Below are 26,657 nucleotides of genomic sequence, written 5' to 3' on the forward strand. Positions count from 1 at the left end.
ATTATAGATATGCAAAGTAAAACAATAAAGCTTCTGGAAGAAAACCTTATCTTTGTGACCCTGAAGTAGGCAAAGAATCTTTAACTGAATACATATAGCGTTAACAATAAAAGGAAAAAATGATACATTGAACTGCATTAAAATTAAGAAAGTCTGTTCATTAAAAGACACCATTAAGAATGAAAAGGCAAGCCACAGAGTGGGAAAGGGTATTTGCAATTTGCATTACATATACCTGATTAAAAGACTGACGATACCAAATGTTGGTGAGATTATGTTGCATCTGCAACACATTTTCCAGAATTGGTGGGAATATAAATTGCTTTAACCACTCTGGTTAATACCTTTAAAAATTGTTTTTTTACTAAAGCTTAACTTACTCATACTCAAAACCACATGACCTTACAATTTCACTCGTAGGTGTATACCCAGTAGAAATGCTAATATATGTTCACTAAAACACATGTATAAGAGTGTTCATAGAACAGTAGTCACGTAGCCAAAAACTGGAAATAGTCTAGGTGTTCAACAACAACAAACTGGATAACTAAATAGTGGTACATTTGTACAATGGAATACTATACAACAATGAGAAGAAATGAAGTATTGCAGTACACAACTATGTGGATGAATCTCAGGGACATAATGATCCGTGGAAAAACCCAGTCACAAGCGTATACATTTTATATCATTCCAGTTATATAAAGTTTAAAAACAGGAAAAAATGATTTATTGTGTTAGAAGACAGGAGAGTTGTTACTTTAGGAAGAAGGGTTTTGACAGGGGAATAACACGAGGCAATCTTCTCTGTAGCTGGTTAAGGAAGTTCTGTTCTACTGATAGTTTGCTATAAACATTTAATAAATTCATCACTGGATGAATCTTATTAAATGCTTCTATTTGATAAAATCTATTGAGATGATATGGTTTTTCTCTCTTTTTTCTGTTAATTTGAATTCCGAGTATTAAACCAACCTTGTGTTCTTATAGTATATTTCTTGATCTGGATATGGTTACATGGGTGCATTCACTTTATGAAAATTAATCAATGTGTATTACATTGTATGTATTACATTGTGATTAAAAGCTTATTTTAAAAGTTTAATATTTAAAAAATTAAAAGTATATTTGGAGTGATGGCCAAAGTTTTCATGTTGTTTATAGCACAAGAAGAGACAAAGAAAAATTTACATTTCCATGGAAGATTATCCTTTTCAGTCATGCTTGAGTTAAATGTACTCTTTAGAAGAACTATATTTTATGAGGTAGTTGAGTAATTAACACTTGCCCCTGTGAAGTCAGCTACAAATGAAGTGAAGCTTTTTAAGTTGCAGCAAAACAATGGCATAATAATTAAATGAAACTTATTAGTGGTAAGAACTGACTTCTCAATTTTACTTCTCCTTTCCTAGTTGTTGTTTTTCAGATATTAGGTAAAAGTCAATCCAGGATAATGATCTCTGAGAGAAGAGAAATGAGGTGATCCTACAGTGTTTCCAAGCCACAGTGCAGAGAGAGCGAACCTTAACAGCCCAGGAGTCTCATAGGATTGAGTTTGGGGTTCAGCTATGTGGCAAGAAAGTTAAAGGAGAGGCCTGCAGAAATGTAGAGTTCCAGAGACCTATAGAGGGCCCCTTCAAGTCTTTGGCTAAATATCAATCTGTGCATACATGTGAAATAACTACGAAACACCAGGAAAAGAACCACTGGAAAGAGTAGGAAGAAGAATCCTCAGAGATTACAGAGAGTAAGGTGGCCCTACCAGCCAGAGTGGAAAGACCTCCTAATAGACAGGCATTGGGTAAAGTTGTAAGGGTATTGCCCTAGACTAGAAGCTACTCTGGCCCTACCTAACAAAGTTTAAAAGTAAGCCTTGAAGTGATCAAACCATATCCAAGTAACTTAACTACACACAGGACAAAGCTCAAAAATACTTAAAAGAATGCAAAAAAATCCATACCATGTAATGCAATCCCATTTCTGGGTATTTATCCAAAATCATTGAAATCAGGATCTTGAAGAGATATTTACACTTCTGTGTTAATTGAAGCATTATTCAATAGCCAAGAGGTGGAAGCAACCCAAGTGTTCATCAGTAGATGAATGAATAAAGAAAATGGTGGTATATACATACAGTGGGATATTACTTAGCCTCAAAAAAGAAGGAATTCTGTCATGCAACAACATGGGAGAACCTTGAGGACGTTATGCTAAGTGAAATAAGCCAGTCACAGAAGGACAAATACTGCATGATTCCACTTGTGTGAGGTATCTAAAATAGTCAAACTCATAGAAGCAGAAAGTAGAACAGTGGATGCCAGGGGCAGGAGGGAAGAGGAAATGGGGAGTTGCTGTTCAATGAGTATAAATTTCAGTTATGAAAGATGAAAAAGTTCTAGAGATCACCTGTACAACATTAAGCTTGTAGTTAACAGTGCTATACACTTAAAAATTTGTTGAGGGTAAATAAATAATTAAATAAATTGCACAGATTCATTTGTTCATTCATTTTTGCTATAAATACTGTTTTCTGCTTTTTAAAAATATGCTACATATCCATATAGTGAAGCACAAAAGATAAATATATCCATAACAAATCTGAAAAAAATATCCAATACCCAACAATACAAAATAATGTCTTTATCCTAAAAAATTTACCAGACATGCAAAGAAGCAGGAAAGTATGACCCATAACTGGGACAAAATCAACCAATAAGAAGAGAGAAAGAAATGACACATATGATTGAATTAGCAGGCAAGGATATTAAAGCAGCAATTATAAGTATACTCCATATGTTCAGGAAGGTAGAGGGAAACATGAATATGCCAAGAAGAGACATGGAAGTTATTTTTAAAAAGAGAAACCCAAATAGAACTTCTAGAGATGAAAAATACAATATCTGAAATGAAAAATACAGCAGACTGCAGGAGAACAGGATTAGTTAAAACCCAAAGACATAGCAATAGCAATTATCTAAAATGAAACACCAAGAGAAAAAAATACTTGGGGGAAAAAGAAAAGAAGAAAACTGACAGTACCAATGAGCTATGGGACAGTATCAAGCAGTTTAACGTAAGTGTAACAAGTTTCAGAAGGAGATAGGGAGACAGAAAGACTATTTCAAGAAGTAATGGGCAAATATTTACCAAGTTTGTTGAAAACTATAAACCCAAAGATTGTAGAAGTTCACAAATCTCTAAGCAGAAGAACCAGGCACAAAAATTGTTGAAACTAATGACAAAAATCTTGAAAAAATCCTTAAAAACAGTCAGGGGTTGGGGGTGGGGAATCACCTTAAATAACAGACAAGCAAATATATAAAAATTACTGAAGGCTTCTTGTCAGAAACGAAACGTGCCAGAAGTGGCATCCTTAACGTGCTGGAAATAAAAATTTTAAAAACAAACAAAAAACCCCACTCAACTTAGAACTCTGTACCTGACAAAAAAGATTTTCCCAAAATGAAGGCAAAATAAAGACTTTTGGGGATAAACAAAGCTTAGAGAATTTGTCACCAACACACCTGCACTGTAAGAAATGTTAAAAGTAGTTCTTCAGGAAGAAAGAAAATGATATCAAATGGAAATTTACATCTATGAAAAGAAATGAGCACTGTAAAGAGTAAACATGTAGGTGGATGTAAAAGCCTCTTTCCCCTCATTTAAGAAATTTTTTTCTATTTATTTATTTATTTATTTATTTATTTATGACTGTGTTGGGTCTTCGTTTCTGTGCGAGGGCTTTCTCTAGTTGCGGCAAGCGGGGGCCACTCTTCATCGCGGTGCGCGGGCCTCTCACTATCGCGGCCTCTCTTGTTGCGGAGCACAGGCTCCAGACGCGCAGGCTCAGTAGTTGTGGCTCACGGGCCTAGTTGCTCCGCGGCATGTGGGATCTTCCCAGACCAGGGCTCGAACCCGTGTCCCCTGCATTGGCAGGCAGATTCTCAACCACTGCGCCACCAGGGAAGCCCGGGACTCCACTCTTAAAGAGTGTACACAAAAATCTCACACACTCCGGGACCCAAGGCAGAAGTAATTTTAAAGGAGCCGGGGTCAGACCCACGTGCTGATCTTGGAGAGTTTCCCACAGAGGCAAGAGGCAGCTGGAGCTCACCCTAAGGACATAGACACTGGTGGCTGCCATTTTTGGAAGCTTGTTCTACTACAGGGACACTGGTGCTAATGAGCACCATTTTGTAATCCTCTCTCTAACTTATTAGACTCAAGACCTAGCCCCATCCCTGCTCACCAGCCTGTAGGTACCAGTACTGGGACACCTCAAGCCAAGCAACTAGCTGAGCACAGCCATGCCCACCAGCAGGCAGGCTGCCTTAAGATCCCCTGAGCCCAGAGCTGCCCCTGACATGGCCCTGTACACCAGAGGGCCCAGGACCTGGCCCCACAGACCAGTGCACAGGCAGTAGACCCAGGACCCCCAAAGCCCTGCAGCCAGAGACCCCAGGACCCAGCTCTGCCCACCAGTGGGCAGGCATAGCCCCAGAACCCCCTTGGCTCTGGCCCTGCCCACCAGTGGGTAGATACCAGCCCCAGGACCACTGAAGCCTGCTGTGGAAGGACCCAGCCTATCTACCAGTAGGCCAACACCAGCTCTGAGATACTTTGGCCTCCTCAGCCAGCTGCCCCAGGATCCAGCCCCCCTCACTAGCAGGCCAACACAAGCTTCAGGACACCCCGGACCCCGTAGCCAGCTGTGTCAGGAACTGGCCCCATCCACCAGCAGTCCAACACCAGCTTTGGGACCCCTGGGCCCTGCAGCCAGAGACCCTAGGACCCAGCTTTGCTGGCCAGTAGGCCGGCACTATCCCCAAGGCCCAGGTTCACCCACTGGTGGGCAGGCACCAGCCCTGGGATCTCCTGGACCCCAACTCTGCCCACCAGCAGGCTGACGCTGGCCCCAGGACCACTGCCCTATAGTCTGCCTTGTCAGAACCCTGCCAACACATCAGGAGGCCGGCACCAGCTCTGAGAGACCTCCTAGGTCCCAGCCCTGCCCACCAGCAGGCCAACTCCAGCTTTGGGACACCTTGGGCCCCTTAGCCAGCAGCTCAAGGATACAGCTCCACCCACAAGCAAACTGACACCAGTGTTGGGAACCCTAGTGCCCTGCTCCACTCACCAACGAGCTGGCACTAGCCCAGGAACACCCAGGCCCCAGCCCTGCCTACCAGTAGTCAGACACCAGCTCTGAGATACCTTGGACCAACCGGCCCAAGACCCAGCCTCACTCACCAGCAGGCCAGCATGAGCTTTGAGACACCCTGGAATCTGCAACCACCCACCCAGGGACCTGGCTCTGCCTACCAGTGAGCCAGCACTGACCCTCGGGCACCCTGGAAAACAGCCTCCTTGTGACCCAGCCCTGCCAACCAGCAGCCAGCAGCCTCTGTTCAAGGCAGGACCCGGCAGCCAACCAGACCAGGGGCCAGCCATGCATACCAGACTGCCCACAGTAGTCAGCCCATTACAACAGAAGGACCCACGTAGCCCACATAGGGGGCACGCCTAGAGCATATAGCCCTGGTGACCAGAGGGGAGTATGCTGCTGGGATGCATAGGACATCTCCTAAAAAGACCACTTCTCCAAGATTGGGAAACATAACCAACCTACCAGATACACAGAAATAAAAACAGAAAATTAGGCAAAATGAGGCAACAGAGGAACATGTTCCAAATGAAGGAACAAGATAAAACCCCAGAAGAACTAAGTGAAGTGGAGACAGGCAGTGTACCCAATGAAGAATTCAAGGTAATGATCATAAAGATGACCAATAAACACAGGAGAAGAATGTACGAACAGAGTGAGGAGTTAGAAGTTTTTAACAAAGAGTTAGAAGATATAAAGAGGAGGATGAAGAACACAATAACTGAAAAAAAAAGTACATTAGAAGGAATCAACAGTAGATTAAATGATGCAGAGGAACAGGTCAGCAAACTGGAAGAAGGAAATCACTGAAGCTGAACAGAAAAAGAGTAAAAAGAAAAGAGGAGAGTTTAAGAGACCTCTGAAATAACATCAAATGTACTAACATTTGCATTAGAGGGGTCCCACAAGAAGAGAGAGAAAAAGGGACAGAGAATATAAAGACATATAGCTGAAAACTTCCCTAACCTGGGAAAGGAAACAGACATCCATGCCTAGGAAGCACAGAGTTGATCCAAACAGGATCAAACTAAAGAGGACCACACCAAGACACATTATAATTTAAATGGTAAAAATTAAAGAGAGAATATTAAAAGCAGCAAGGAAAAAACAAGTCTTGTACAAGGGAACTCCTATAAGGCTATCAGCTGACTTTTCAGCAGAAACTCTACAGACCAGAAGGAGTGGCACAATATATTTAAAGTGATGAAAGGGAAAATCCTACAGCCAAGAATACTCTACCCAAGAAGGCTTTCATTCAGATTTAATGGAGAGATCAGAAATTTTACAGACAAAGCAAAAGCTAAAAGAGTTCAGCACCACCAAACCAACTTTACAAGAAATGTTAAAGGGGCTTCTCTAAGCAAAAAAGAAAAGGCCACAACTAGAAAGTTGAAAGGTAAAAGCTCATCAGTAAAAGCAAATACATGGTGAAGATAGTAAATCAACCACATACAAAGCTAGTAGGAAGGTTAAAAGACAAAAGTAGTAAATGTATATCTGCAATAAGTAGTTAAGGATACACAAAACAAAGAGATGTAAAATATGTCAAAAATAATAATTGGGCGGAGAGGGGAGTAAAAATGCAGAGTTGTCTAAATACCTTTGAATTTAAGAGATTAGCAACTAAAATAATCACATAGATAGCTATATATAAACCTCATGGTAACCAAACACCAAAAATCTATGATAGATACACACACAAAAAAAAAAAAAATAGAAAAGAATCCAAATATAATACTAAAGAGAGTCATCAAATAACAAGGGAAGCGAACAAAAGAAGAAGAAAAGAACAAAAAGAACTACAGAAACAACCCCAAAACAATTTACAAAATGGCAATAAGTACATATATATCTATCAGTAATTACTTTAAATGTAAATGAACTAAATGCTCCAATCAAAAGACCTAGACTGGCTGAATGGATTCAAAAACAAGGTCCAACTAGATGCTGCCTCCAGGAGACTCATCTCAGTTCTAAATACAAACACAGGTTCAAAGTGAAGGGATGGAAGGTGATACTGTAAGTAAATGGCAGGCAAAAGAAAGTGAATATAGCCATACTCATATCAGACACCATAGACTTCAAGCCATAAAAGGTAACAGGAGACAAAGATGGGCATAATATAATGATAAAGGGAACAATCCATAGAGAAGACACCTAACATAGGAGCACCAAAATATATAAAGCAATTATTAACAAACCAAAAGGGAGAAATTGACAGTAAGGCAATAGTAGGGGACTATAACACCCCACTTACATCAGTAGATAGCTCATCCAGACAGAACGTCAATAAGGAAACACTGGCCTAAATGACACATTAACAAAGTAGAGGACAAAAATCATATCATCTCAGTAGATGCAGAAAAAGCATTTGACAGAATTCAACATCCATTTATGATATATATCTTTATATATGCTTATGAGCTTTTCCCATTTAGGATATATATGTGTTTCATTTTTTCATATACACCTTTGGATGGAGTAAAACAGAATATTGTCTGAGTGATCATAGTTTCCTTTTATTTGCAGGAAAATAACGTATTTCTAATTATTTAAGCTAGAGGACAACTTCCTGTATGTAGCTAGTATGTTGATGGGTCAAGACAATAGTTTCAGTGTGGTAGAATATGGTTGAATATAGTCATTAGCAGCTCTGGACTGATCCAGCTGTAATATTATATTCTAAATAATCAGTGATACTTCTAGGTAACAGCACCTTAAATGAAATACATAATATTATGTTATATTACAAAATGTTTTTCCAGGAAAACAGATCTTGATTTGTCACTTGGTACAATGGGGTTTGTGTAACTACATAAATCCTCTTTGTGTGTGCGTGTTTGTGTGTATATGTGTACACTCATGTGCCCATTTTCCTTCCTTCCTCCTAGGTTTATTTGTAGTGAAAATAGAAATTGCTGTACTTGTATCTTATTCTGCCATTTGTCTTAAAGATTTCAAATACTTAACAAAAAAAAATTGAAGCATTGCTCTCTAAATGTTTTTAATTGTTGCAGAGCTTGGGATCCTTTGCACTTCCCAAACTAGCTACTTCTCCTTACAGGGAAAAAATAACTCCATGTTTAGGCTAGCAAGGTAGAATTTGGGGTGGGAATTATATCCATAGAAATGTATTCAAATGTATTCCAAGAATAATTAGACCATTATATGGAAAGAAAAAAACCAAAAAACAAAAACCCAGTATTGTCCTAGGCACTTCAGGAGGGGGGAAAAATCCATTTACACATGGTTTCTCTCCTTAAGGAGTTTATTTTCTGATATAAATGCAACAGCGAGGGCATATAAAATTCATCCCGAGAGAGTTAAAAGCTTTAGATTAGTCTAAAATCATAGACTAATTGTTAGTGTTTCTGTTTGAGTAGAGGATGTACTATTTGGGGAGGCAGAGCAGACAGTAAGGAATGAGGCAGAGAATATACAAATGAGTAATAATTTCCTAATAATGTAAAGAAATAATTTATTTGGCATTATTAAATATTGTAGAATATCCATATTTAGGTATTTTAGGGTAATTTCTCATTTTCCTGGAAAGGCTGAAGGAAGTTATACTAGCTTAGAATTTGATGAGTCACCTTAAGGGGTTCCTTATAGAAAAGGAGTTCCTTATGTTCAAGTTGGGCATATTTAACTTTAGGGTACTCTATAACCTCCAAGAGTTTTAGTTTCTAAAATATATGAAAAACATGTAAAAGAGTCCATATGACCCCCAAATATCTTGAAACCACCAAATTCCTATGACCTCTGTAGTTACTTCTTATGACTAAAGTGGAGAATGAGAAATGAAAGTTTCACGCACTTTATGTTTGTTTTTAGTTTATAAACAAAGTCCCTTTGTTTGATTTTTGCATTCAGACTGTAAATTTACACCAAGAAACTGCTAGAAGAATTTCGTTTTCAGTCAAGAAATAGACATCAATAACTTGCTTGAACACCCTTCCCCTTCCTTTCTCCAGGCGATAGTAAAGAGGTAGAAAACATTGGTGCCATGTCTTCAAATTTAGTGTATAATGTTAAGCTTCTTTTTAAATTCACTCTGCTTCCTAGAGATGGAGTTTTAGCACTAACAAAAAAGAATGCTCTCAATCCTTATTATAAATGTGCGTCACAGAGAAGCTCGATTTATAACCCAGATTCCTATTGGATTGTTTGGAGGCCATAGCTGCTTTGTTTTCGACTTTATAGAGACGGGAAGATTTGTGTGTCATCTTAATTTCTTATTCCTTAATCAATACTTGCCACATTTTGAAACCTAAAGCTTATGAGATGTGGGATAATACTTTAAATTCTGTTTTAAAGGAGCAATTTTTTAAAAATATGAAGCAGTGTATGGGCTATATGATGGGGCTTGTTGCAGGAACAATGTATGTATATATATATGAAGTATACATGATATACACCTACATATGTGGAGGAAAAGATTTTGATTTGGGAAGAAAAACAGAAGATACAAATTTATCTTTGCCAAATATTTATAATTCAAGTTTCACCTTTGTAAATAATTCTAGTGCCAAGATCTGAGACTGTTTATTTAAATGTCACTGAAAACTTAGTTTCAACCCTTAGTAAATGTATAGAAATGTATTTCTACACATTAAAAAAATTCTATTTTCTATACATTTTATTTCTACTTCAGTCACCTTATTTATTTAGGTAAGTGGAATTTCTGTGTAATTCACATTCATCTCAAATTTTAAAACCCACAGTGTATCTATACCCCTTGCTTAGCATGCAGAAGGGTCTTAAGTACGAGTTAAATGAAAGTTCCTACGGTGCTGAAGTTAATTTAATTTGGTAACCTTCCTATTTGCTTAGAAAATTGTATATCTGGGAAATCTTAGCTTAAATCTTATTTAATTCACATTTATTGCTGATAAAATTTATGTTCCTTACCAATATATCATTCTGTGGAAAGGCAGATTGTATTGTTTCATTCATTCATTCATTCTTTCATTTATAGCTGCACTGGGTCTTCGTTGCTGCGCACGTGGGCCTTCTCCAGTTTTGGAGAACAGGGGCCACTCCTCGTTGCAGTGCGTGGGTTTCTCATTGCGGTGGCTTCTCTAGTTGCAGAGCACGGGCTCTAGGCGCGTGGGCTTCAGTAGTTGTGGCACGCGGGCTTCAGTAGTTGTGGCTCACGGGCTCTAGAGCGCAGGCTCAGTAGTTGTGGCGCACGGGCTTAGTTGCTCTGCGGCATGTGGGATCTTCCCGGACCAGGGCTCGAACCCATGTCCCCTGCATTGGCAGGCAGATTCACAGCCACTGCGCCACCAGGGAAGCCCTGTACTGTTTCTTTTTTTTTTTTTTTTTTTTTATTTATTTATGGCTGTGTTGTGTCTTCGTTTCTATGTGAGGGCTTTTTCTAGTTGCGGCAAGTGGGGACCACTCTTCATCGCGGTGCGCAGGCCTCTCACTATCGCGGACTCTCTTGTTGCGGAGCACAGGCTCCAGACGCGCAGGCTCAGTAATTGTGGCTCACGGGCCTAGTTGCTCCGCGGCATGTGGGATCTTCCCAGCCCAGGGCTCGAACCTGTGTCCCCTGCATTGGCAGGCAGATTCTCAACCACTGCGCCACCAGGGAAGCCCCCCTGTACTGTTTCTTGATTGCTGTTCTTATCAACTTTTCTGAGATGATAAAAATTACAGAAGCTTAGAGAAAGTTGTTCTTTTCAGGGGACACATGTACTTCTCTTTTTTTGAGATTGCTTATTTGAGAAAATGTTAATATACCATATAATAGATATTTAACAAATATGTGTTGATTAAATGGACTGATACAGATAGATGAAGATTACTCTTTATTGACTTAAAAAGAGAAATACCACTTCATCCATAGACATTTTCCTTTGTTTGCCTACTATGTGGTAGGAACCAAATTGTTCAATTAATCTTACAACTACTTTATGAAGTAGAAGGTATTATCTCAGCTTTACAGATGAGAAAATTGAGATTTGGAAAGCTTACCTAACTAGTCCAGCATTGTCTAGCTTACCAGTATTCAAATTTAGGCCTATCAGGCTCAAAATTTCAGAATTTTTCCAAAATATACTATCTCTTTTTGCTTATTTGACCTATTTTATTAGTTTCTTCTATATTTTCATAACATTTATTGCTCAAAAAACCAATGGCAATGCATTTATTCTTGACTAATTTTACAAGTTGTTTTAAAAGTCAGATTTATTGAGGTATAATTTACATACAATAAAATGCACCCATTTTAAATATTTATTTATTTATTTATTTATTTACCTGTGGCTGTTCCGCATGCTTCTTAGTTGCGGCATGCAGTGTGTGGACTCTTAGTTGCAGCATGCATGTGGGATCTCGTTCCCTGACCAGGGGTCGAACCCGGGCCCCCTGCATTGGGAGCGCAGAGTCTTACCCACTGGACCACCAGGGAAGTCCCTAAAATGCACCCCTTTTAAAGTGTACAGTTAGATGAGTTGACAGATGTATATACTCATGTATATATAGCAATCAAAATCCAGAACATTTCCATTACCCCCCAAAAGTCCCTCATGCCCCTTTATAGTCATTCCCTTTCTGCCACTACTGATCTTTTATCCCTATAACTTTTTTTTTCCAGAATGTTGTATAAATTGAATCATATTAAGTAACCTTTTGTGTCTGGCTTCTTACTCTTAGCAAATGCTTTTAAGGTTCATCCATGTTGCTGCCGATATCAGGTTTCAGTGTATTGCTGAGTTGTATTCCATTGTATAGATGAACCACAGTTTATTTGCCCAGTCATCAGTCGATGAACATTTGGTTTGTTTCCAGTTTGGGATTATTGTGAATAAACTGCTATACATTCATGTTTATAACCTGTTTAGTTTTAGAATATCTGGGTTAATATGGCATTATCTTGAGGACATGGCATTCTGTTGAGTGACTAGTTCATGGATTCCTTAGTCTTAAATAATCTAAAATATGAGCCCTCTATTAGAAATTAGGAATGAAGAAACTTGTTGACTATTTTCAATGAAAATTTGGAGGGTAGTACTTGACATTTGGGACATACTTTTTTTGTTGTTTAATTTAGCATGCTGTAGTAGTAGAAAGATAAATAATACAAAGTGGAGTACAATGAAAATGTAGTGTAATGGCAAACACTGGACTAAGTTTAAAAATTGGGTTCTAATCATTTAATCTGGTTTCAATCTCCAGTTTTATTTCTTATTAGACTTCTAACACTTTGTGACTTTGAGCAAATTAGTAACATCTCTGCAAGAAAAATGGGGCTAACATTTCCACATTTTAAAGTATATACATTATCTCATTTAGTCCTAAAGATCACCATATGAGGTACCTATGAGGTATATAGTACTAGTGGTATTTTACTGGTGAGTAAACTGTGATTCACAGAAGTGAAGCAACTGGCAATGGTGGTTGAGTCAACATTTGACTCCTTACGGTTTCCTTCTGGAAAATGGAGATAATACTCACTTTGTAGTTAATGAGAATCAAATGTGATTATATTAATAAGACTCAAAACTGCTAGTCTCTTGCTTTCCCTACCCCCCCCCTTGTAAATTGAAGTATAGTTGATTTACAGTGTTGTGTTTCTGGTGTACAGCAAGGTGATTCACTTATACATATGTATAGATTCTTTTCCATTATGGTTTATTACAGGATATTGAATATATTTCCCTGTGCTCTACAGAAGGACTTTGTTGTTTATTTATTTTATATATAGTAGTTTGTATGTTCTCCTTCCCTTTTTATAAAGGTCCCCCTTTCATTGTCTCCTGCCCAGCTATTCTGTTATTTATTAAGAGAATTTAAAACGTGGGAGCTAACCTTACCATGTTTTTTCTTTTAATTGCAAAAGATTATACAATGTCAGCGGGCTGGTATATTAGATTTTTCTTTTTATCATAAATGTTAGAAAAACATTAAGTTGACTAGCAAATAGAATTTCACCATATAGTCTAACAACCTGATAGATTGTTCTCACATGATTCCGGTTAGCACGTTCTCCAATCATTTTTTCCAATGTGATGCTTTCTGCATTGTTTTGTGCAGTAGCTCGAAACTGCATTCTACTACTTCTGTGTCAACCGTCAGCCCAGTAATTACTCATATTTGAAAATCAGCTTGGGCACTGATTTCTTCCACATACAGCTTCTTCTGCATGGCCAAGACTCTTATCTTTGTGCCCTATGATTGTTTAAAATTACTGTAAGCAAGCAACTTGATGAACCTTTCCCCTTCTGTCATTCCTGTTTTGCAGGATTGCACCAATCTTGATAAAAACTTATTATCAGCAGCTATTCTGTAGAACCTCTTAGGACAGTTCTACCAATTTGTGCTGTAAAGTCCTCCTGTGCATGAGCCATGAAAAGTAAACACATCATTAGGTTTTCTTTCTCTTGGCTTTCTTAATGAGGGGAGAAATCTTACACAGCTGAAGAAGCCTGGGATTCCTTTCTGAACTGATATATTTACATAGCATATGCTTAGTTTGACACTTGCTTAGAAGAAGCAGAGAGCTTTTTTAGTTAAGTACTGTATAATACTTCAAAGAACATTTTAGCTACGCTGTAGCTGTTCAGCTTTTCTGGATACAAAGCTGCTGTCTGCTCTTTAAAAAACATTCCTATCCTAGTTCTTTATATTATTGCTTTCAGTGCTAGAGAGAATTAAGCTGAATACATTTGGAAGCTCTTTTCAGAAACAAATTTTAGTTTCAGAAGCTGCTGCATAATGCTAGTAGTTTAAAATGTCTGCACAAACCAAGGGCAACTCATTCTGCTCTTATCTAGTTGGTGAGAAAATAAATAGTGATTTGGAGCCAGATAATATGCTGTTGTGGTCTGATATAAAGAACCTACACTTGGAAGCCAGATAAATCTAGGTTTAAATCCCATTATGTGGTTGCTAACAATTTTTCTTCAGCAGAGTTAAATTTTCTTCGGCACTGTTTCCTCAACTGTATGGTAGTGATAAGAAGAGCTCCTTCTTAGGGTTTGATTTCAGTAACTGAAAGTATGTATAGCACCTGGCAGATGGTAAGACACTCTAAATATTTCCTTTCCCTGTAATCTTTCCCCTACACCCTCAGAAAAAGAATAACTTCCTTTATCACTCAAATGTGACTTGTTGCTAACCTAAATATGTCTCCTGAAGGTTTGAGATAGATGAAGATAGCAGAGTTGACCTACTCATGGAGTGCTGGTAATGATTTTCAGCACAAAGTCTGGACTATGGGAAGACTAGGTTAGTTTGAAAATGTACATGGCTATAAACACTGTGACTAGATACAGACCTCCCGCGTGACTAACGCACATTCCAAATTTAATATTTATGGAGTACCTACTACAGTGGATGTGGATAAGACATTCTACTGAGAGATGTGCTCGTTTGCCCTTCTGTCTTTCCTCTTCTTTCTGGACTACAACACAGACATGACGGCTGAAGCTTCAGTAACTTTCTTGGGCCATAGTGTGTTGTAGAAAGATAGAAAGTGCCTAGGTCCTTGACCATGTAGCTGTATATTAGCTCTAGACTGCCTAATTCTGGGTTTCTTTTGCATAAGTGAAAAATATCAATGGGTGGAACATATAAGGGTTTGTTTCTGGTGTCTGTTACTAGCAGCAGAACCTAATCCAAACTGATTCAGATGGCAGTCTGGATACAGGCATCTGACTCCTTCTAAACCCACCTCTAGTCACCACTAAAATATCTAAAAATAGTACACCAGCACTTAAACATAGAAGAGGCACGTTCATATACCTGAAATATAGAAATGTCAAGAAATTTCTGTTAGAAATAACCTAGATATTCCCACTGAAAGCAACTAGAGCTCTTTGAAGAATGGCTGTTTCAGGTCTTTGGTAGAAAGTGTACGTGATGAACCTGGGATACCTTTTCATAGAAGGAAGCTCTCAGAAACTACTTGGGTTGTGTCAAAAGGACTTAGGAATCAACCTGAAGAGATTTGCACTGGCTAAAGATGGGATAATTTGAGCATCAAGAAGTAGTAACTGTGGTGGATTGAAACATATCAAGTATGTTTAAAATTAATGAATTCAGATGTTACCTTTAAAAAGTCATTGTTTACTTTTGGAGGTTATTAGGGAGTCAATTCATTATTTCAAAAATTGGTAAAAGAAAGATTCAAACATTAATTCTGGCTTTCCTGTACAAACTGTATAGGGATAACCAAATAGCTGCTAAGGGCAAGATTTTCTTTAACAGAAATATTTCAGCTACTACATTAAGAAAGGCTGATAGAATTGTAATATCACCATTTTGCAGCCCCCCTAATGAAAGAATTATCAGTGGTTGCTAAAACCATTTGATGGATTGCTAATGCAGAACTTTATAATGACTAGATCAGGCTGACAACACCTGAACATACAGATTAATCCTAACAGAAAAAAAAAAAAAAAGAGACTACCAGACATATATTTCCTGATGAAAGTTCACACCTCTACCATAAAGTATTCTTGCTGAAAAATCAAACCCTACTTTTGTCAAGCTGTGGAATCAGCTACTGGTTTATAGGAAGTACCCAGGGTTGGAATCAGAGTTAATACACTGCAGCCACTAAAAGAGAGGAAGGTAGCACTCAATACGAGGCAAAAGCATACTCTTGATATCACAGGTTATTTCAATAACAAGGAAATTTTAGAAATTGGTTTTTATGCTTGGAAATTTAAAAAATTGTGGAGTCTTTGGATTAAGACATGGAAAATGAGTTTACAAGACAGTAGACTGAGGTGAATAGGAGAAAATATTTGCAAATCATATATCTGATAAGAGATTAAAATCCAGAATATATAGAGAACTACTAAAACTCAACAATAAAAAAAAAAATCGAAAATGGGGGACTTCCTTGGTGGTCCCTGGTGGCTAAGGCTCTGTGCTGGCTTCCACTGCAGGGGGTGTGGGTCCGATCCCTGGTCGGGGAATTAGAATCTTGCATGCCGGTGCAGCCCGGATTAAAAAAAAAAAGCCAAAGATGGGCAAGGGACTTGAAAAAACATTTCTTCAAAGAAGATATACAAATAGCCAATAAGCACATGAAAAGATGCCCAACCTCACTAATCATTAGGGAAATGCAAATCAAAACTACAGTGAGATACTCACACACATTAGGATGGTTTTATTTAAAAAAATAAAATAAAAAATAACAAGTGTTGGCGAGGATGTGGAGAAATTGGAACCCTGTGCACTTTTGGTGAGGATGTTAATATGTTACAATCTCTGTGGAAGACAGTATGGAGATTCCTGAAAAACTTAAAAATGGACTTTCCATATGATCCAGCAATTCCATTTTGGGATTTATGTCCAAAAGAATTGAAAACAGGGTCTCAAAAAGATATTTGTACACCCATGTTCATAGTAGCATTATTCACAGCAGCAACCAAAGTGCCCATCAACTGATGAATGAATAAGCGAAATGTGGTATATACCTATAATGAAATATTATTTGGCCTTAAAAAGGAAGGAAATTTGACATATGCTACAACATGGATGAAACTTGGGTTCATTATGCTAAGTGAAATAGGTCAGTCACAAAAAGACAAATACTATATGATTCCACTTATATGAGATACTTAGACTAGTCAAAATCATAGATGCAGAAAGTGTGGTTGCCAGGGGCTGGTGGGGAGAGAGGAATAGGGAAATGTTATTGTTTAATGGGTATGAGTTTCAGTTTTACAAGATGGGAAGAGTTATGGTGATGAATGGTAGTGATGGCCACACAACATTGTGAATGTATTTAATACCACGTAACTGTACACTTAAAAATGGTTAAGGTAGTAAATTTTATGTTACTTGCATTTTACCACCCAAGAAAAAAAATTAGAAAAAAAATGTGCACTTCTACACTCTGGGCTAATAGAAGACACCAGATGGTCTCAGGTCTCCTTGCAAATAGAGCACAGACAGAACCACAAGTATACCTTCCCCTAACTCCTGAGTTCTATTTTGAGTTTTTATTTATACAATTAGCATATTCTTCATTAGATGGTTCTCCTTTTAAAAAATTTTTTTATTGAAGTATAGTTGATTTATAATGTGTTAATTGCTGCTGTATACATGGTTCTCCTTTATCTCTATAGTTTGAAGTTTTTCGTTTTTGTTTTGTTTTTTCCTTTCATGACAATGGAAATGTTTATAAGAGAATGGAAAGCAGAAGTATTGGTTTAAGTTGCTTCTAAGCAGATTTGTGTTGAGTAACCAAGCAGATAAATTTGAGCTTTGATGTCTTGGGTAATTTTCATTCTGAGAGTTATTACAAATAATCTATATCAAAGATTCTATTTTCTTATCAGAAATTAAGCTAAGTAGAAAAAAAAAGTTAAAGCATTTATATTCCGGGTTTTTCTTTGTTTCTCTTTTCTTCGCCCCCCCCCCCCAGCTAATAAAAATGCAATCATGGAATAAAAAATTTTTATCTTAAGATTTCTACTTTCTTATACCTGAACTAATGTTAGTTACTAATTTTAGTTTAGTAATTAGTCCTTATACTAATGTTAGTTACTCTTATAAATACTGTCACTGTGAGGTTTTTAGGACACCAGTACATTATTTTCGAAGCCTCAAATTAACATGGACTGATGAAACTGTTATTAAGCTCCATTTTTTTTTCTTTTCTTTTTTTTTTTTTTAATTTTATTTATTTATGGCTGTGTTGGGTCTTCGTTTCTGTGCGAGGGCTTTCTCCAGTTGCGGCGAGCGGGGGCCACTCTTCATCGCGGTACGCGGGCCTCTCATTATCGCGGCCTCTCTTGTTGCGGAGCACAGGCTCCAGACGCGCAGGCTCAGTAATTGTGGCTCACGGGCCCAGTTGCTCCGCGGCATGTGGAATCCTCCCAGACCAGGGCTCGAACCCGTGTCCCCTGCACTGGCAGGCAGATTCTCAACCACTGCGCCACCAGGGAAGCCCTAAAAGTCCATTTTTATCTCTGGAGAAAGGTTTTGCTTCAACAAGCTATCCCAGAACATCATTATAATTATTGGCAAAATGAAGCGTTGTAATGAATTTGTAAGCTGTTGCTAGATTTGTAGGGCCAATGGGAATCCTATTTTCAAGAGCTTAATTATTCTAATCCACCTGCAGACCAGGTAGCTTTACTGGGCTATGTATACATAAATATCATAATTATGACTTCCCTTTCTATTCTTTTCTGATAGTAACATGGTTTGTAATTATACTGTAAGATTTGAAGAAAATTCAAAAATAACAGTAGCTTCATTTAGAAATGCTAATACGTTTTTAAAATAACTAGATAACACTTTCTAAAATTGTACTCTACCTATGTAAACTGTTGATTCAAGGTCACAATTCAGCTTTATCTAGAATAAGATCTGTTAATGTCTGAGTTCAATTCACAATCTGGTAACCTGCTATAAATTAGAGTATCTCCTGGGAAAGGGTGGTATTCAGCTTCTGAAATAAAATATACCCTGTGAACGTCAGAGTACGGGGTTTGGAGTTCAAATCTCTAGTGAACCATCAAATAATCATATGACCTAGGGTAAATTACTTAACATCACAGAGCCTCAGTTTCATCATCTGTAAAATAGAAATATAATTTTTAATCTTAAATTCTCAGCTATCTTGGCTTTGTCCTTGTCCTCTGTTTTAATGAATCTCTTGTGGGCTATTATACCTTAGTCTCTTCATCTGTAAAATGTGAATAATATAATATACTATAAACCCCCTGCTCAATTTCTTTGGGATGTTTGCCTAGGAATATAATCTCATTTGAAGCATTGTGAGCTACTTGTATCAAAGATTATTTTAACTTTTTTTTTTTTTTTAATGGACTAGCAGAATTACCTTTTCATTTTGTCCTTTATTTTCAGTAGTTGTTGCTAGGGAATACTACTTACTTGCGTTACTGGAAGAGTCCTGACCACCAAAAGTATTAGGCAGTTCTCCTTTGAGTTGGAGCTATCGCAGAATACTTAAACATTTGACTGTGTAATTTAAATCTTGGTCTATCAAGCAGTAAACAGATGAAACATTACTAACAGCAGTACTTAAATTATAAATCCGTTTTAAAGAGTTGGCCAATATACAGCATCACAATCCATATTCTGTTATGTCAGTTATGTTCATTTTTATTTGGATTATGATTTCAGAATACCCAAGTATGGGGAAGGAAACAAAATTGTCTATTTCAAATGTCTGTTATTTTTTAAAATTGCATGCTTAACAGTGTTCATTCAGTAAATATTTATTGAATGCCTACTTGAACCAGGCACATTTCTAGGCATTGGGGACGCAGCAATGACCAGGAGAAGCAAAATCGCAACCCTTGTGGAATTTACATTCTAGTGGATTAGAGAGGGTTTATAATCTGAATATGTATAATATCAAGTAGTGATAAATGCTATGAAGAAAAATAAAGCCAAGTAAGGACCTAGAGAATGATGGGGTGAGAACTGCTATTTAGGATAGGGTGGTCAGAGAGGGCCTCTCTAATAAACTGACCCTTAAGCAGTGACCTGAAGAAGTAAGGGAGCAAGCCAAGTGGATATCTGGGGAAACAGGTTGCCAAGCAGAGGGAATGGCAAATGCAAACACCCTGATTTTGGAACATGCTTGACTGTAAGTCTACTCATTCCACCTGGAAGCTTTCACTTAAAACGTTACTGTGTTACATAACACATTCTACATAACTTTTTTTTTTTTTTTACAGTTTGTGTATCATTGCATTATTGTTTCTTATGCCCATGTTTCCTACCAACCTGGCCTTTAGGGACAGGGATTGTGCCTTACCTGCCACATGTTAGCTGCCGAATAGATACTGATTGAACCAGTCAGTTTGATTTTCTATTGAGCAACTACTATTCCTTCTATTTACTTGCTACCAAAGGATTATAAGAATATAAATTGTTATATAAATAAAAAAGAGAAAATAATGGGCAAGCAGGCATTGGTCTACATTATTCAGAGGAAAGAAAAAGCCAATAATTTCTTTCACTGAAATCTATTACAAATTTATTTGAAGGCTGTTCTTAACTGAAATATGACCTTCATATTTTAAAAACTCATGGTGATATCCACAGTTTTAATGTTTACTGAATTACTCAGGAAAATGAATTTGAAAAGTAAGGTATCAGGAAAATTTCTTTGAATTGCACATCATTTTAGAAGAGAACAGTTTGCTCTCCCAAAGGAAAACTAAGTTATATTTTGCTTTACTTAATTTTTAACTGTTTGTGCAAAGAACTTATTCCACAGTTTCTTTATGTTTACTGAATGTTATTTCTGTTGTAGATCTCTAAAGTTACTAAAACTAAATTTTATTGGATTATGTTTCTAATGAAATAAATCTTTAGGATCAGCAATACATGAGCTTTCAAGGTTTTTGAATTTATTTATTTACTTTTTTTTTTTTTTTACTTTAACTTGAAAGGTTAATCTAGTTCATGGATGTAGCAAAAGCTTTAAAATGAGTAGGAAGCTTATCACCACTCAGCAGAAAACCCTGGTTTTAGCTTTTAAAGTTACTATCATTTATACTTAGCAAAATGTCAATGTAATTTACTTTTCGAAATTTGAAAGTTTCTATAGTCAGTTTTCTATAATATGAGAAACATAATAAAATTATTGTACTTACCTTTAGATAAGCCTGTTTGGTAGTTAGTACTGCATGTCAATACTCAGAGTTTTCTTTCTCTCCATCCTCCCCTCCAAAAAATGTCAGTGCCTATTTTGAAAACTAAGAATTTTAACTAAAAATTTATATTTCTTTCTTTAAATATTTTAACAAAAGTGACTTTGACATTCTTAATTTTCTTTTTTTATGGTTTAAAAACACATTAAACATATTCATGGAAAATTAGAAAATCATACTATATGTGCTGTTCTGTAACCTCCTTTTTTCAGTTAACAACCTCCATATGTCCTTCCATCTTTCCTTCTTACCAAGTCCATAGTCAGATTTCCCAGCTTAGGACCAAGTCTCACATCTGGTTGTTATATTTCTTAAGTCTCTTTTCAGAAAGTCTAACCCAGTCTCCTTTTTCTTTTCATACCACTAATTTATTAAGGAGATGGGGCCAACTCTCCTGCAGGATGTCTCACCTTCTTGATGTACTGGTTGCATCTGCACTTAACTTGTTCCTCTTTCCCTTCTATTTCCTGTTAACTAGAAATTAAATCGTAGGGCCAGAGAAATCCAAGTTAAACATTTTTGGCTGGGATATACAATAGGTTATGTACTTTTTATTTTAACTCATCAAGAGACAACATCTGCATGAGTCATCATTAATGAGACTGAATTTGACCACTGAATTAGGGTGCTGAGTGATCCCTTCATTGTAGAGTTTCACCTTTTTCTCCTTGTGACTAGGAAATAATGTATTTGATGTTACTTTGCACAGTATGAATCACTAAATCCCTATCAAACATATGCCTGAATATAACACTTGCCTAAATTAGTAATTTCATGAGGAATTGCGTAATACTAATTTTCTGATTTTAATTTTTTTCTTCCACATTATTAGCCACCCTTTTTCTGTAAAATAGAATTCTTTGTCATCTGGGGCTATTGGTGTGTTCTCCTGCAAAGATAGATAAATAAATTCTTTCATTTAGTTACCAATTTTCATCAGAAGATGATTTAAGTATTTTTTCTGGCTATCTTCTTTTTTGAATATCATTATAGACTCATGGATCTTTATTGATTCAGTGTGTTTCAGTCAACGTCAGTCATAATTCTCACAGCTTTGACTTAATGGGGAAAGGGACCTTTCAGACTGATTTCTCTAAGAAGCCCTGATTGCTTTTATTATTTTTTTTTCCGATTGCTTTTAGTAAGGAATGGTATCAGATAACAAAATCTGGACATAAAGGTTATTGAAAGTTTTTAATTTTGACTTTTCTTTATTTTCCCATCACATGCCTCATCATAATGGTAGCCTACTAGTTCCATAAGCAGGTTTACTCTCTTTTGCGTCATGGAGGAAGGGCACGTCTCAAAGAGAGGACAAAAGCTTTATATTTCTGTTTTAACTGGTCTAAATGTTAGTATAGCTGATGGATGATTCAAATGTTGGCACATAGATGTTTTTAACGGAGGGCTTTTTCTGTTTGTTTGTTTAAACATCACTTAGGGGCTTCCTTGGTGGCGCAGTGGTTAAGAATCCGCCTGCCAATGCAGGGAACACGGGTTCGAGCCCTGGTCCGGGAAGATCCCACATGCCACGGAGCAACTAAGCCCGTGCGCCACAACTACTGAGCCTACGCTCTAGAGCCCGTGAGCCACAACTACTGAGCCCGAGCGCCACAACTACTGAAGCCTGCGCGCCTAGAGCCCATGCTCTGCAACAAGAGAAGCCACCCAATGAGAAACCCGCACACCGCAATGAAGAGTAGCCTCTGCTCACCACAACTAGAGAAAAGCCCGCGCGCAGCAGCAAAGACCCAACGCAGCCAAAAATAAAAATAAATAAATAAAATTAAAACAGAGAACATCACTTAGTATTATCAGTTTGCCCATGCTACTATATAAGGAAATCCTCAATTTATAAATACATGACTTCTGAAGGTTTGCTTGTACCACACTCTTTTTTTTTTTTTTTAGTGTTCAACACATTTTCTCATAGTAATAATGCAGATGATAAAATATATTATTGGATTCCAGCTCTTACAATCTGTGTATGATTTCCAAGTTGTACCAGACCCATATCTTTGCCTACCTTCCCTCCTGATGCCCCACTGAAATAAAATATATAGAAATAAGAAATGAAGAAGCCAATAACAATAAATAGGAAGATTACCATAGGGTGATAATTAAACAGATTTCCGGATCTCTGTTCCAGTACTAGAAGGCATGGCTGTACCCTCTCCTTCCTTCCCCTTATCTCTCTCACCCCTGCACTTGAACTATAGATAGCTGGCGTGAACCCCAGCCAAAACACCAGCCAGATTTTCTTTAGAGAAATTGGGAAAAGCGAAGGCTTCTAAGAGTACGAGTTATGTCCCCAGGACAAAAGAAAAAGTCATCTTCATTCTGGTATTTAGAGGGCCTGCTGGCTACCCACCCACACACCCTAAAGGAACACTGTCACTCCGCCTGTACCCAACCCACACAGAGCCCCTCTCAGGAGAACAATCTAGCCAAAAATCAGGCCATCTTCACAATAACAGAGGAAATCTGTGTTGGCTAATGAGTCATTCAAGCCTAAAGATGAATGAGTAAACAAAGATCACAGGCGTGTGAAGAAAGCTAACACCATGGAAGAGACTAAAATAACCAGAAAAATGACCACTAAAGAAAACAGAGATAATCTGAGAGAACTTTACAAAAACAGAGCTCTAACATACTCAGAGCTGCAAGAAGATACTACATCCATTAAACAAGAATAAGAGAACACAAGGTTTCAGGTTGAAAGGGCACACCAAGTGCTGAAATAGTGAATCAGATACCATACTGTAACACATTCTTGCAAAACTGCAGAATTCCTAGGGTAAACACAAGATCCAGAGGGAAGTCATGTACAAAATGACAAGTATCAGACTGAAGTCAAATCTCTCATCAGTAGCCCGTAATGCTTTAAGAAAGTAAAACATTGCCTACAGCATTTAGAAAGAAAATAATATGCAGCCCAAGGATTCTATATCCTGCCAAACTATTAATCAAAGGTGAGAGCAGAATAAAGTTGCTTTCAGACATGCAAGGACTCAGGGTTTACCTCCTCTTGGAATTAAAAGAAATGAGCTTTTAATTGAAAAACACCATCAGCTTTCCTGAAAAACAGAAAATCACTGTGTAATTTTTCATTAAACGTTTTCATTTTACGGTTTGATTTTTTTTAATCTCATTGCTGCCAGAAGGGTTTATTGAGAGGAAAAGGGGGAAGAAGGATTACAACCATAAAATAAGTAGTTTTGGATTTACACCATAAAATAAATTACAGAGCTACTGTAGCAAACAGCAGTAAGCCTACTCTCTTTACTCTCAGTGGGCAGAGATATTCCATACGTTGCACATATAACTAACCCATAATTTTCCATGTTTCCCACCCCAGCAGCAAGCATTCCAGGACTACCTACAGTACAATCACAACTGGTTGGTACACCACATGGCCAGTAGGGACAACAGCATCAAATTCTTCTCCCATCATGACTGGAAAGACAGGATCTGGCTTATATTTAAAAGCATCATTCTGACTGCTATGTTGAGAATAGACTTCGGGGTAGAATAGTAGAGCAAGGGTAAAAGCAGGGAGAGCAGGTTAGACATCACTGTAATATTCCAGGTGAAATATGGCAGTGGCTCTGATGTGTTGGTAACTTGTGTAGTTGGTGAAAAGTGATTAGATTCTGGGTATAATTTGAAGGTAGGGACAACAGGATTTCCTGACTGGTTGGATATGGGGTGAACAAGAAAGGAGTCAATATTTCTGGTCTGAGCGGTAAAGGAGGAACAGATTGAAGGGAAGGATTAGGGATTAAATTTTGAATGTTATGTTTCAGAAGTCCATTTGACCTTCAAATAAAGATGTCAGTTATTGATACTTGGATTGGCACATAGGTATATGTGCCTGCAGTTCTGAAGAAAGGTCTGGCCTGGAGATAGAATTTTGGGAAAAGTCAACATATAAATTGTATTTAAAGCCATGAGATTGGGTGAGATCACCTGGGAGTGAATAGAGATACGGAAGAGGTCTGAAGACTGGGACCCTAAGGCATTTCAACGTTAAGGTTCAGAGAGATGAGAAGGAATGATCAAAGATGACTAGGAGGAGCATCCAGTTGGGGTATAAGGAGAACCAAGAAAGAATGGTGCCCTGGAAGTCCTGGGAAGAAAGTGTTTCAGGAAGGAAAGAGTCGTTTACTATTTTATGCTGCTGAGAAGTAACAGGATGAGCACTAAAAATTCATTGTTGGATTTGGCAACATGGATGTCAGTGTTGACCTTGACATGACCTGTTATATTTTTTTCAAACAGCTACTCAGTTGTTAGGACAAAAATATGTATTAAGTTGTTTGAGCCCAACTACTTCACAAATGGAAGTAATAGGTGTTTTTTTTGACCTAGAGGCTTCATGTAAAAATTATTAAGAATCCAAGGGAGCGGGCTTCCCTGGTGGCGCAGTGGTTAAGAATCTGCCTGCCAATGCAGGGGACACGGGTTCGAGCCCTGGTCTGGGAGGATCCCACATGCCACGGAGCAACTAGGCCCGTGAGCCACAACTACTGAGGCTGCGCGTCTGGAGCCTGTGCTCCGCAACAAGAGAGGCCGCGATAGTGAGAGGCCACAATAGTGGGAGGCCGGCCCACTGCGATGAAGAGTGGCCCCCGCTTGCCATAACTAGAGAAAGCCCTCGCACAGAAACGAAGACCCAACACAGCCATAAATAAATAAATAGATAGATAGATAGATAGATAGATAGATTATCACAAAAAAAAAAAAAAAAAAAGAATCCAAGGGAGCGACAAACAGAGAAAGATTGGGAATCTTTGCTTTAGAGGATCATGCTAACTGAGCATTTTAAGAGGGGAAAGCACCTCTTGCCTTTTCTTTGTCTCTGCTGAAAAGTTTGAGTTAGCAATTTTAAATCTGATCAGATTACATGCAGTTAATAAAATTGCCCTAATGTGGTGGTTCAGTATAAAAAAGTAAATCTTATCCTATGAAATGTCAGTAAGTACATCTTTGTGTGAATTTTTCTTCTTGCCTCCATAGGTATGGTCTGAATATGCGTTGCTTGGCAGCTCGGGTCAACTATAAGACTTTGATTGTCATCAGCGCACTCTTCACTTTGGTCACAGTACTTTTGTGGAATAAGTGTTCCAGCGACAAAGCAATCCAGTTTCCACGGCACTCGAGTAGTGGCTTCAGAGTGGATGCGTTAGAAAAAAGAGCAGCAGCGTCTGAGAGCAACAACGATGTGAACCACATGGCCAAGCACTCTGAGGAGGCATTCCCTCAGGAACAGCAGAAAGCGCCCCCTGTTGTTGGGGGCTTCAATAGCAATGGGGGAAGCAAGGTGTTAGGGCTCAAATATGAAGAAATTGACTGTCTCATAAATGATGAACACACAATTAAAGGGAGACGAGAGGGGAATGAAGTCTTTCTTCCATTCACCTGGGTAGAGAAATATTTTGACGTTTACGGAAAGGTGGTTCAGTACGATGGCTATGATCGGTTTGAATTCTCTCATAGCTATTCCAAAGTCTATGCACAGAGAGCCCCTTATCACCCTGATGGTGTATTTATGTCCTTTGAAGGCTACAACGTGGAAGTCCGAGACAGAGTCAAGTGCATAAGTGGGGTTGAAGGTTGGTATCCATCTACTCCACTGCATTTTTCTGTCCTGATTGTGTTGAGGAATAAGAGACTGTGTTAATTATATAGCAAGTACTTACATAGCTTACTATCAAGAGACCTTTCATCGCTCTGACTTAGCAGGGAGGAACAGGTTAAACCTGAACTTTCTAGATGGTGTGATTTAAGGGCTACAATAAGATCATACCTGATTAAATAGGATTATGCCA

At 38.0% G+C, this 26,657-nt stretch overlaps 1 protein-coding gene across 3 annotated transcripts in view; it reads left to right on the forward strand.

Moving 5' to 3' along the window:
- The window catches only part of GLCE (glucuronic acid epimerase), a 118,068-nt gene that overhangs the window by 78,387 nt on the left and 13,024 nt on the right, over window positions 1–26,657 (forward strand). For all 3 annotated transcript variants that reach the window (XM_082446639.1, XM_082446641.1, XM_082446640.1), the window contains one exon: window positions 25,846–26,441. In XM_082446639.1, coding sequence (XP_082302765.1) covers window positions 25,859–26,441 — 583 coding nt within the window. In that variant the 5' untranslated portion in view covers window positions 25,846–25,858. The remainder of the gene's footprint in view (window positions 1–25,845; window positions 26,442–26,657) is intronic.

The sequence above is a fragment of the Balaenoptera physalus genome, assembly GCF_965194825.1.
Source record: "Balaenoptera physalus genome assembly, chromosome: 2".
Taxonomy (NCBI): Eukaryota; Metazoa; Chordata; class Mammalia; order Artiodactyla; family Balaenopteridae; genus Balaenoptera; species Balaenoptera physalus.